Source organism: Dendropsophus ebraccatus, chromosome 12, assembly GCF_027789765.1.
Source record: "Dendropsophus ebraccatus isolate aDenEbr1 chromosome 12, aDenEbr1.pat, whole genome shotgun sequence".
Lineage (NCBI taxonomy): Eukaryota > Metazoa > Chordata > Amphibia > Anura > Hylidae > Dendropsophus > Dendropsophus ebraccatus.
In genome coordinates, this window is record NC_091465.1 from 21,625,052 (window position 1) to 21,638,531 (window position 13,480).

Below are 13,480 nucleotides of genomic sequence, written 5' to 3' on the forward strand. Positions count from 1 at the left end.
AGATTGCCCGTCACCACCCCAGATTGCCCATAACCAACCCAGATTGCCACAGACTGCCCAAAACCATCCCAGATTGCCTGTAACCACCCCAGATTGCCCGTACCACCCCAGATTGCCTGTATCACCCCAGATTGCCCATAACCACCCCAGATTGCCGCAGACTGCCCATGACCTCCACAGATTGCCCATCATCTCCCTAGATTGCCCGTCACCACCCCAGATAGCCAGTGAACACCCCCAGATTGCCCATCACCACCCCAGATAGCCAGTGAACATCCCAAGATTGCCCATCCCCACCCCAGATAGCCAGTGAACACCCCCAGATTTCCCATTTACACACCAGATAGCCAATAACCACCTCCAGATTGCCTATCACTACCCCAAATTGCCCATAACCACCCCCGATGGCCCGTACCACCTCAGATTGCCCGTAACCACCCCAGATTGCCCATCACTTCCCTAGATTGCCCATCACCTCCCCAGATAGCCAGTGAACACCCCCAGATTGCCCATCACCACCCCAGATAGCCAGTGAACACCCCCAGATTGCCCATCACCACCCCAGATAGCCAGTGAACACCCCAAGATTGCCCATCACCACCCCAGATAGCCAGTAACCACCTCCAGATTGCCTGTCACTACCCCAAATTGCTCATAACCACCACAGATTGCCCATAACCACCCCAGATTGGCACAGACTGCCGGTAACCACCCCAGATTGCCCATAACCACACCAGGTTGCTTGTCACCACACCAGATTGCTTGTCACCACCCTGGATAGACAGTAAATGCCCCAAGATTGTCCATTACCACCACAGATAACCAGTAAACACCGCCAGATTGCCAGTAACTACCCCAGATAGCCAGTAAACAGCCACAGATTGCCCATAACCAAAATGATGCTCCTTCCCTTCTGAGCCCTGCTTTGTGCCCATACAGTGGTTTATGGCCACATATAAGGTATATATTAATACATACATATTTTGGGGGGGTTCTATTCTGCAGACATTACAGGGGCACTGCAAAGGCATCTGGTGCTCAGAAACTTCTTCAGAAAAATCTGCTCTGAAAATGCTAATTGCCGCTTCTTTCCTTTTGAGCCCCAATGTGTGCTCATACAGTGGTTTATGCCCACATATTGGGTACTGTTGTACTCAAGAGAACCTGTGTTACAAACTTTGGGGTGCTCTTTCTCCCCTGTTCCTAGTGAAATTGAGAGATTTCAAACTAAACAAACAGATTATTGGAAAAATTCTATTTTTTCATTTTTACTGTCTAGTTTTGAGGTCAAAATGCTCACTGCACACCAAGATGAATTCTTTGATGGGTGTACTTTCCAAAATGGGGTGACTTTTTTTTTTGGGGGGGGGGGGTATTCTGCTGACACTACAGGGGCACTGCAAATGCACCTGGCGCTCAGAAACCTCTTCAGCCAAATCTGAACTGGAAATGCTAATTGGCGCTCCTTCCCTTCTGAGCCCCGCTGTGTGCCCATACAGTGGTTTATGCCCACATATGGGGTACCGTTGTACTCAGGAGAACCTGCGTTACAAATTTTGGGGTGAGTTTTCTCTCATATTGCTTGTGAAAATGAAATACTTTAATCTAAACAAATATATTATTGGAAATTTTCTATTTTCCTTTTTTTACGGCATAATGGTGAATACTTTCCTCCAGCCCCTGTAGGGTCAAAATGCTGGGTGTTTAGTTTCCAAAATTGGGCCACTTATAGGAGTTTCCAGTATACAAACCTCCTAAATCTACTTAAAAAAAGAATTGGTCCCTAAAAAATATCAGTTTTGGAAATTTCATGAAAATTTGATAATTTGCTGATACATTTCTATGCCCCGTAACGCAATAAAAAAGTAAAATATGTTTACGAAATGAAATCAGAATAAAGAGAACATTTTGCTTATGTGACTTAATAACTTATTATTGTCATGTGACTTTATTTTTTTAGAAGCATAGAATTTCAAGGTTCGTATTGTGCAAATTTTTCACGATATTTTTATGTTTTTCACAAAAAAAACACACAAGACAGTCACCAAATTTTGCTACTAACATAAAGTACCATATGTTACGAAAAATCCAAGGGCAACATCTGCAAAGAGTTTGTATGTTCTCTCCGTGTTTGTGTGGGTTTCCTACGGGTACTCCGGTTTCCTCCCACACATCTCAGAATCGCCAGCATACGTTAAAGCATCACTGAGCGATAAGCGCATAAAGTGAGACAGGTCAGATTTTGAAAAATGAGCCTGGTCATTAAGGCCCAAATAGGCTTGGTCCCTAAGGGGTTAAAAAACTCCAATCAGTGACTACCACCCCCTGACAGATACGTTTAACCAACCACTCCTAGCAAAAGATGTTCCTAAAGGGTATATACAGCCACATAGAAAACTATCTAGTAACTACAAGTTGGTTAGCTTAACATCTGTAGTAGTAAAAATGATGGAAACAAGATAATGGATCACCTGAAAATCAACAGTTTGATGCATCCAAACCAGCATACCTTTACTGCAAGCAGATTGTGTCAGACTTATCTCATTGATTTCTTTATTTATGTCACAAAAGTGCTGGATGAAGGTGGTGCTGTGGATATAGCCTATCTGGACTTCAGCAAAGTCTTTGGTACAGTTCCCCATAAAGAGCTGATACAGAAGTTAGAAAAAATTGGACTTAATCCCTGGATAGTTCAGTGGATTTGCGGTTGGCTGAAGGATAGATATCAGAAGGTTGTTGTTAATGGTGTATATGTGATATCTTCTGAGCAGAGACTGGTTAAAGGGGTGGCCACTAGAGATGAGCGAACTTGCCGGATTTCTGGTTCGTATGAATCAGAAATATTGGCGTCTGATTCCCGCTGACTGCCGGCTCCGTGCAATGGGTGGATACAGCGTAAGGAACGCCTAGAAAAATGGGATACAGCCAGTGCCAATGGCTGTATCCCAGTTTTCCAGGTGTTCCTTACGCTGTATCCACCCGCTGCACAGAGCCGGCAAACAGCGGGAGTCAGCCGCCGAGATTTCTGATTCATACGAACCAGAAATCCGGCAAGTTCGCTCATCTCTAGTGGCCACAAGGATCTGTTCAGGGTTCTGTTCTTTTGAATATGTTTCTAAGTGACATAGGGGAAGGTTTTGTAGGTAAGGTTTGTCTGTTTGCTGATAAGACAAAAGTGTGCAATAGGGTTGATATTTGTGGAGGTGTCAGTAATATGGAAAATGATTTAGCTTTACTAGATATGTGGTCCAAACAATGGAAACTGCAGTTCATTGTTTCCAAATGTTAAAATTATGCACTTGGGGAGGAGGAATCCTCTGATTATTATATTGGCAGTTCTTTGTTAGCAAAGACTTCACAATAGAAAGTCTGGAAACGGACGTGCCACTGCTAAAGTTCCGGTGTTGTCAGTCGGCACAGAGGTATTGTCTATGTAAACTTTTCCAAACTACTGTATTTTTTATTTTTATTTTTTTTATTTTTTATTTTTTTTTATTTATTTTTTTTTTTTTGGGGGGGGCGCAAGATGCGACTAGAGGGTATTTCTATGTTGTAAAGCCAGCACATAGAAGTCAATAGGGGTTAATGCTTTTTCCTGCTAGGTAATGTTTTGCGCATACAAGTGTATGATTGATGATTGCCAGACACATCCGTTACTTCTAGCCTGTTCTAAAATGTTTACCTCAGAGTCTGGCCCTTGTGGCCAGGTGCCTGCTCCTGCAAAAGATTATTTTTTCTTCTTAGGTATATTCACCTTACTATGTTTTGCTAAACCCTAGCAGGGGCAATTACTGTTAAAGGGCCCACAGCCTTCAGCTGACCAGAACTATCCCCAGTGGTTGGAAAAGCAGTAAGTAAAGCCGAATTGTCCCACTGATTATTGCTCAATCGCCTTGTATAACCTCAAGGGATTAGCTCCATCTAAATGTCCAAGCCCAGGCCCTGTGTTCCTGGATCTGGCACTCTGTGATCTTTTTCCTGCAGGAGGAAGTATTCTCTAAACCGTGACTACAGGTTTCTTCCATCAACAGTCAAGTATTGGGGTAGTTTCACACGTACCGCATCACACAGATTTCATGCCAAGAGTTCGGCAACAAAATCTGCTGCGATGCCCAGTACTACCTTTTTCTACAGCTTTACATTTTAACCCACCACTGCCCACGCTCCCGCTTGCTTCTCAAAATCCCAGCTCCCTTGTGTCTTGCTAAGTGGGAAGGGGCTACATTCTCAGAGGCTGGGTTCACACTACGTATATTTCAGTCAGTATTGTTGTACTTGCGCCAAAGTATTGAACTGGGGCTATACTGACAACTTCAATGGGCCTGTGTTTGGAATCCAGGAGGGCATATACTAGTAAGCCCCAGTGACAAGTACTGTACCTATCCGTAGCTAATACCATCTGGTGCCCCTTGGTTACCACACTTACGATTTTGGCTCACTAACATACAAAATACAGATTTCCACAAGATTTTCATAGTCCCCGACCGTTGTGGATTTCACTGTTAAAGGGTCAGTATGAAAGTTGCTCTTAAAGGGCTGACAAAGAATTAGCTCTTAAAGGGCCAGTACCACCTTTGCATTTGTTGGGACAAGTTGTAATTTTTATAGGAACCATTTTTGGGTACATACAAAAAACACAGCAATAATGATGTTTGATTTTTTTTGCACCCCCCCCCCCTCAATACACACACACACACACACACACACACACTTTTTACTGTGGCATAAGAATAACATATTGTCTTTATTTTGTAGGTTTTTACAAATGCACTGATACCAAATAATTAAAGTTGCTTTTTTAATTTAGTTATATTATGAAAGTGTAACTTTTTTTCGTCACTGCATTCCAAGAGCCATAACTTTTTTATTTTTTCATTAGTGCAGTTGTATGATGGCTTCTTTTTTGTGGAATTATCTATGGCTTTTTAGGGACTTTTTTTGGGTGGGGGTTGTAACTTATTTAAAAATTCTTTTAAGATCCTTCACATGCCGGCTGGCATGTAAAGGGTTAACAACTAATTGGAACAGACTCCTCCATTCTTGGTAGTGTTAGCAGGATCTCAGCTGTGTATTACAGCTGGGATACTGCTTCTGCAACATAGGAGAATGACAGAGGGAGCTCCCTCCCCCTGTCATTGTAACATGGTGCAGTATCTATTAACAGCAGCATGTAAAGGGTGAAACATTTGGGATTGGCCTCCTTTCCATTGCTGACTGTTGCAGCAGGGTCCAAGCTGATTGATTATTGGGGGTTCTGTGCAGAGCCCCCAATGATCAGAGTCCTGGTTGGGCAAAACTGTATTGGACATTTAGCCCGACCAGGACTTGGGCAAAACTGTAAGGGGAGCTAATATAAATTTTACTTCAGTAAAATCTAAGGCTTGAATACCAACTAAACAGAATCTAATGTGTAAGTTTCTACCTACTACTTCTCCTTGTGAGCTGCAACGAATATTATGGCCTTATAGTCAATAATGTCACTCACAGCCCTTCGCTTCTTAACCTTACAGTTATCAATAACAAATCCTTCTCCAACTAGAGCTTTCCTGACAAAATCCTCATCATATGTCAGAGCATGGTACTTGTCTTTCCCGACTGTAAAAAATGTTATATCTAAACACCCAAATAATATGATATGTCCTCCAGGTTTTAGCAATTTTGAGAACTTCCTAAGATATTTAATGAAATCATCATGGTCTTTGCTGATCTCCTCCAGGAGCCAAGCACTGATGATACAATCGGCTGGTGGTAGGATTATCGGATCTGTCATATTGTCCTTCTCAAGGTCACATATCACCACATGTTGAGCTGCTGATCTCACTTTTCCATCCTTATCCTGTAACTCGTCACTGAGATGAATAAAAAAGAGTGATTTACCCTCAGTCAGCATCAGTAGAGCAACAAAAAAGCTCAGTAGTCTTAGTAGTACTGACAGAAGAACCTGACTTCTACCCATTATTTTATGGAATGAATACATTTAAATATACATGAGGAGTTATCCTGTGGATAGTTCATCAGTATATTTTGCCCAGAGAACCCCTTTAACCCCTTAACATTTATGCCCCCTCAGGCTGGACTTTCCTATAAATGGTCATAAATGCATGCCCCGCCGTGAATATGAACTATGAAGAGAGCTAAGGAGCTGAGCCCACTTCTTGCAGGTGGAGACCATTGGCTATCAGTAACCAGTTCTTCACCATCAATGATGGGCCACCGCTATTGTGCGGCTGCCCATCATTAACCCCTTAAACTCTGCGACTGCGCCACAATGTACCCATCCCAGCAAGGAAGGGGGTTGAGTTCCCCTCTTCCTTCCCAGGGCGGGTGCAATGCTGTGGGGGAGAAGGGGGCCGCATTGATATTCACCCCGACGTCTCCTTTTTTCACCAGAGCCTGGCACACTGAGCTGCCAGGTTATGTCTCTTCAAATCTGGCAGCAGCGAATCAGCGGCTTCAGCTGGGATATTGCTGCAACCGCTGATTGGCTGATATGACAAGCCACAAGGGTCATTTCAGCCAATCAGCGTCTGAAGCTGTTTCCCTGCTCAGCCGCTGATTACAAGAATATTGGGAGAAGACCAGAGGGTAAGTTAAACCACCATATGCAGTGGGGAAGCACTTGGGTAAGTTCCATTGACTCCCAGATAACGTCTGGCCACTGGCATTTTTATTTTACTGAAAAAGAGGCAGTGTGAAGCAAGCCGTAAAGAGACTCGGTCAACAGGTCTATGCTGTCCAATTTAAGGGTAGCATAAACTAGTGACAGAAAAGCTGAACAGAATTATATATCACTTACATTGTTCGGTGCAGCTGATTCAGAGATATCCTCCTCAATAACATGGACAAAGAGTAGTCCTCTCTATTATGTGCATAAGCTCAGTAGCCCTGGATATTCATAAGAAGGAGGAAACTCCGCCCACCAACTTTTAATTAGCAGTTATCTATCCATACTGTTTATAGGCAGTCAGCTGTCAATCAACAGCTGGGGGACGGGGGGAGGGGTGCTGCAAGAATTCTATTCTTATGCATATTAAGTAATACACCAATCTTTTCAGCATTTCTGTCACTAGTTTAGGCTGTCTTCATTTAAGTCATAAACCTAGTGACAGATTCCATTAAGTTAAGTAGACCAAACTGTACATAGTGGTATGTCCAAGATATAATGTTTGGACTAATTCTTCACCTTTTTCCTGCAATCTCTCCATGAAGTTTTATGGAATGTCCCCAGTCAAATGCTCCTGTCCGTGTGTCCAGCCATCTCTTCAGCTCCAGGATGCATCTATCACTGACCTTCAGCACTATGATGTGTTTGAAAAATTCACAGGTTGCATGGAGATGATGAACTAAGGAACTAATACTGAGGTCAATCAAGACATCTCCCTTAATGTGACCTGCAAAAAAATACATAAAATACATGCTAAAATTTTTAACTTAATAATTGTGCAGAGATGTTGTGGACATACTAAGGGACATTTGTCAAACTTAAAGCAGGGGTATAAACCAGGGAGAATTTGCAGATGCTTGAGCTTCTTAGTAAACTCAAAGGAGACGGAGCCTAATTTAAAGGGGTAGCGCTAAAAAATTATTCACAGAATAACACACATTACAAAGTTATACAACTTTGTAATGTATGTTATGTCTGTGAATCGGCCACTTCCCGTGTCCCACCACCCCCGCCCGTGTACCCGGAAGTGTTGGTGCATTATACATTACCTGATCCGTGTCGAGCCCGTCCGCCATCTTGTGCCAAACGTCATGAATCGCTGCCGCCGCCCCCCCCCTCTGCCGCGTCTTTACTGTGCTCAGCCGTGATTGGCTGAGCACAGTTATGCTCAGCCGCGATTGGCGTCATCAGCTGCTCAGCCGCTATTGGCTGAGCATAACTGTGCTGAGCCAATTAGTTATGACGGGCTCGACACGGATCAGGTAATGTATAATGCACCAACACTTCCGGGTACACGGGCGGGGGTGGTGGGACACGGGAAGGCGGCGATTCACAGACATAACATACATTACAAAGTTGTATAACTTTGTAATGTGTGTTATTCTGTGAATAATTTTTTAGCGCCGCACTACACCTTTAAGAATGGCATAAAAGAATGACGGTCTTGATAAATCCCCCCTCTGAGATGTTAAATCATAATATATGTCTGCAACCAGTTCAGTTAAAAGCTGAAGGCACTCACCGGAATATTGCTATGCTTCTTTATTTCAACTACATATACATGACGGCTATATCGCACACAATCTGAGGAAGCGTGCATGTGCGTGAATTGGCCGTCATGTCTATGTTGTATATGTGAAGTGGTTTGGCATCTGCTGAACAGTGACATGTGTCACCGAAGGTTTTACTACATGTTGAAATAAAGAAGCATCACAATATTCCGGTGAGTGCCTCAGCTTATTACTGAACTGGTTGCTTTCATAATATGCTGAACTATTTGGGAGGTGCACCCCCGCTGTGTTTGATTGCAGTCCCAAGTGTGTCACGGCCCAATAGCGCACAACAATACAACTTTGTGGATAAAAAGAGTAGTGCCGGTGGTTTTCTAAGACTTTGCAAAATATATGTCTATAACACTTTGTGTGAAACATGGAAACTTTTATTTTATTTCCACATGTTCTATAGAGCTATAGAGTTCTATAGGCCGATACTAATAAATTTACTTGCAGTGCTCAATAGATGTGCTACTACAATACCATATTTTCTATGTACTGTATGCTTTGGTAAGGTTAGATACAGTAAATTTGTCTTTATTTGTGGTGCTGGGTATACAAATCCAGGTCGTAACTAGTCACAACTCTCACAGCACACTTTGTGGGGGTGATTGACAGGCTTTTATATCCCAGCATTGCGTGACATAGAAGCTAGTGTTTATCGAACTGTTCGAGAAAAGTTAGGCTTGAGTCGAACACCTCGATTTTCTCGAACTCGAACCGAACATTTTATTGTTTGTTCGAGTTAGATTTCGAGTTAGCGTTCGAGCATCTTTTTGCCAGCCAATCAGTGCAGAGCACAAAGAAGTGTCAGAAACGTCATTGCTGAGGTGTAGGGGGTCTCATTGGCTGATAAAATCCCATAACCATCTGATATAAAAGTCACTGTGCTGCGTTCTGGACGCCATTTTCTCCTCACTCACTGTGCTGTACAGACTGCTATGTCAGTGTATCATTGTCTCCCTGCATGCTGGCATTTCAATTAGTTACTGTGCTACGTTTTAGACGCCATTTTCTCCTCACTCACTGTACTGTACAGACTGCTATCTTAGTATATCATTGTCTCCCTGCATGCTGCCATTTCGATTAGACTGATAGGTAGTGAGATTAGTAATATTACTGAGATAGGTAGAGAGATTAGAGAGATTAGTGGGTTGTTTATCAAGGTTAGGCTAGCATATTTGCAACAAGCATTTTCCTGTCCAGGCTGTTGCAGGCTGCATATTGTATTTGCCAATTTATACATAATGCCCAAAAGTGTATTTTGGTCTGCTCATATCTGTTATACAGTAATTAAACGTACATCTCATTTGTGTACATGCATTTGTTTAGTGATTACAACTCTATTCCTATAAGCTGAAGAAAAATGTCCTCGGTTTATTCAGCAAAAATAGAAAATAGTAGACATCTGTTATACAGCAATTAAACGTACATCTAATTTGTTTATGTGCATTTGTTTAGTGATTACAGCTCTATTCCTATAAGCTAAATGACAGAGGCCTCGGGAACTTCCGACACCTCTGTTATTTCCCCGAAGCTCACCCGGCAGCCGAGCGTCTCCTTCGATGAGATGCTCGGCTGCTCAGAAGAGCTTTGGGGATCTCCGACGCAAGCAGTGTACATCACACTGCCTGTGCCAGGAAAGGGCCCTGGGTGAGTTAACTGTTTTTTTATAGTGGTCGTCCCATACAGTGGGGATGGGGCCATTTTTTAGCTCCCCCACTGTACAGGGCCACCATACCCGGCGTATAAGACGACTTCAGACTTCTAAGAAGAATTTTCAGGGTTAAAAAGTCGTGTTATACGCCAGAAAATATGGTAAAGGTAAAACCATCAAAAATGACAGTACTGAGGATCACAGCCGATTTCACTCTTTCACGCTGCGGATCCTGTACGTGTCAATGCCCACTAAATGGAAATTAACATCAGGTTAGTAAACAGGACATTAATGAAGGGGATTTTGGACTGTCCAAAGCAGTAGAGATTTTCTATGGGATCATTTTCTCTGGACAGTTCCTGACATGGACAGAGGTGGCAGCAGAGAGCACTTTTTGAAAGTAGAAAGAAAACACCACTTCCTGTAGGACATACAGCAGCTGATAAGTACTGGAAGAATTAAGATTTTTAAATAGAAGTACATAACAAATCTACTGTATATAACTTTCTGGTACCAGTTTAAGTTTTAATAACGTCAGAAAATTACTTAAATATAGCCACCTTTATTATTTAAAAAAAAAATCTAGGGGAGTCCTACACATGGCTGGGGTAGCAGCCCAGGCACACAAACACCATAACTATGGTGGCCAGTGCATCAAGTAAACATAAAGGAATTAGGAGTCAAATAAACATACACATTGTGATGTCTGTCTGGGATGTTACCAGGAAGTTTACCTTGAGGCAATATTCACACACAGTATTTTCGCTCAGTATTTTTCTCAATATTCTTCAACCAAAACCAGTAGTGGATTGAAAACACAGAAAGACTATGGTCATACACTGTTGAACTTAATGGATGGCAGTCATACTGTATAACAGCAAATAACAGCAGTTATTTCAAAAAATTGTTGTTGTAAAATAACGCCAATTATTTGCCATCTACTAGATTTCAACAGTGTGTGAACATAGCCTTTCTGTATTTTCAACCCACTCCTGGTTTTGGTAGCAAAATACAGAGCCAAGTACTAGTTGAGTGAATTAGACAGTTCCTGCTATCAAAATAGGAATTATTATACACCCCCAATAAGAGTTGCCATATGAACTAAGAAAATGCGAGATACATACCCTCCTTGAATGTTTTTGTGAGATTTTTGATAGGAAAAATCAAGGAATCTTCTATGAAGACCATATCAGGTTTACCTGAAAAATAATCCTCCAGGAGTTGTCTGGAATCATAACCATGTATATGATAGCGCTTATAGGTGCTGGAAGCCATCATCACAGACAGGGCTACCTCTATACACTGGTGTATAAGGCACCAGGTTTTTATATATCAATTTCCAAAGCAATGGAATAAATTAGGCATCCCATCATTATATTATATTTATGAGCTGGTTGTGGGAAGATGTGTTAGAAGACAGTCATGTGTTAGAAATAAACCAATTCATTTGAATAGAAAGGAAACCGTGGGAAAAATCCTGAAAACTGATACTGGTTTTATTTTTGCATCAATACAGCAACTCATATAATTACCACAATGTAGTTTTCCATTTTTAATTTTTTTTTTTTTTTTTTGGGGGGGGGGGGGAGGTACTCGTGTCATGTTACTTATTCAAACTTAAAGCCCTATTCCACGGGTCGTTAGACCGGTCGTCAGAGGAGCAAACGAGCGCTCTTAGCGCTCCTTGTTCCCCGATCGCTGCCGCCGCTATTCATCGCGGCTGCAGCGAGCGGGTGAGTGCGGGAGGGGGCGGCGGGGAGCTGCGGGGGGGCTGCTCGGAGGATCGCTGATCGTCCGGGCAGCCAATAGGATATAGCAGCGTCTGCTGCCGACGCTCCTATTCAACGGAGCGACGGCAGCAGATCACTGCTATATCAGTCGCTTGTTTTTCAACATGTTGAAAAACAAGCGACTACAACGATCAGCCGACATGAACGATGTCAGCTGATCGTTGCACTCTATTCCACGGGACGATTATTGTCCGTAGCGGCCGATATCGGCCGAATACGGACGTTAATCGTTCTGTGGAATAGGGCCTTTAGTTATAGTGGAAACAAAAATCTATTACCGTATTTTCCGGAGTATAAGACGACCCCCCACTTTTCCAGTTAGAATATACAGTTTGGGATATGCTCGCCGTATAAGATGACCCCACTTCCACTGCACACCAAATAAAAATTTATAAAAAAAAAAAAACATCAGACAGCAGGTGAAAGAGATGTGTTTTTCTGGGCACAGTGCTGCTCTACCTTATCTCTTTTTTCCATACCCAGGACCCCCAAAATACAATTTATAAAAAAAAAAAAAAAAAATTGGTGAAATTGGAAAAAAGAATGCAGTATGGTAACTTTTGTGGGTTCTTGTGTCTATGCAATGTACAATACGGTAAAAGTGACGTGATACCATTATTTTTTAGGTCAGTCCGAACACGACCCTATGTACATAATATGTTTATTTTTTTAATTATTTTTATATGTTGTATTTATAAAATGGGAAAGGGGGGTAATTTTAATTTTTATTGCGGGAGGGGCTTTGGGCTATTTTAAAAAATATTACTTTTTTTTTTTTACACATTTTAAGTCCTTTAATGGATAAACTTAACAATGCTCTTCAGCTTTTCATAAAATCCAAAACTTTAATTCATATTCAACATAAAATAGCAGGACGCCTACAGCGGCACCATGCTTTAACCACGCCAATGTGAGGACACCTGTTATACATAGAATTACTCACCGGTGTATCTTCCTCCTGTATACCCCATTGATCTACGGGGAAAAGAGCCATGATTAAAGGGGTTGTCCGGCGATAAAAAATTATTCACAGAATAACACACATTACAAAGTTATACAACTTTGTAATGTATGTTATGTCTGTGAATGGCCCCCTTCCCCGTGTCCCACCACCCCCACCCGTGTACCCGGAAGTGTGGTGCGCTATACATTACCTGTCACGTGCCGACCACGGTCTCCGATCCTCAGCAGTGACGTCTTCTTCGGGAGGCCGGCGGATCTTCCCGAGTGCCGGCCGCCCTCTGCAGCGTCATCCGAAGCTCAGCGGCTGATGACGCGGCCACGTCATCAGCTGCTCAGCCGCGATTCGGATGACGCTGCAGAGGGCGGCCGGCACTCGGGAAGATCCGCCGGCCTCCCGAAGAAGACGTCACTGCTGAGGATCGGAGACCGTGGACGACACGAGATGCGGTGAGTATAATGCACCACACTTCCGGGTCTAGCGTGGGTGGGGGGAAACACGGGGAAGGGGGCCATTCACAGACATAACATACATTACAAAGTTGTATAACTTTGTAATGTGTGTTATTCTGTGAATAATTTTTTATCGCCGGACAACCCCTTTAAGGACCTTCCTGTCCAAAACACATCGGCTATTTTATGTTGCATATGAATTAAAGTTTTGGATTTTATGAAAAGCTTAAGAGCATTGTTAAGTTTATCCATTAGAATATTTATCCCTTGGCGTCTAAAGGAGTCTCCTCGTGCTAACTCAATGACATTGGGACTATTTTAAGCAGAATGGAGGTGCTGACTGCAACTTAAGTTGTTTTTCACATTGTTGTTTGTCCCCCTGGGTGAGTTTTACATGCAATCA

The 13,480-nt window shown here is 42.6% G+C and overlaps 1 protein-coding gene across 2 annotated transcripts; it reads right to left on the reverse strand.

Moving 5' to 3' along the window:
* Positions 1 to 4,723: 4,723 nt before the first annotated feature.
* LOC138769498 (indolethylamine N-methyltransferase-like) lies at positions 4,724 to 11,163 on the reverse strand. 2 transcript variants are annotated; one of them, XM_069948015.1, is made up of 3 exons: positions 10,999 to 11,163; positions 7,184 to 7,391; positions 4,724 to 5,849 (listed from the first exon to the last, which is right to left on the reverse strand). In XM_069948015.1, the coding sequence occupies exons 1-3, from the start codon at positions 11,150 to 11,152 to the stop codon at positions 5,426 to 5,428; spliced, it is 786 nt and encodes a 261-aa protein (XP_069804116.1). In that variant the 5' UTR covers positions 11,153 to 11,163; the 3' UTR covers positions 4,724 to 5,425. The 2 variants fall into 2 exon arrangements, with proteins under 2 accessions (XP_069804116.1, XP_069804118.1); XM_069948017.1 differs by having other exon boundaries at positions 11,074 to 11,158.
* Positions 11,164 to 13,480: the final 2,317 nt, after the last annotated feature.

Bases quoted from the DNA above. Each gene is read 5' to 3' on its own strand.
- LOC138769498 (XM_069948015.1), bottom strand. From the start codon at position 11,152: ATGATGGCTTCCAGCACCTATAAGCGCTATCATATACATGGTTATGAT. The intron at 7,392-10,998 runs GTATGTATCTCG...ATTTTTTTGCAG, and splicing joins CACAAAAACATTCAAGGAGG to GTCACATTAAGGGAGATGTC. The intron at 5,850-7,183 runs GTGAAGAATTAG...TATTCATCTCAG, and splicing joins GGAGAGATTGCAGGAAAAAG to TGACGAGTTACAGGATAAGG.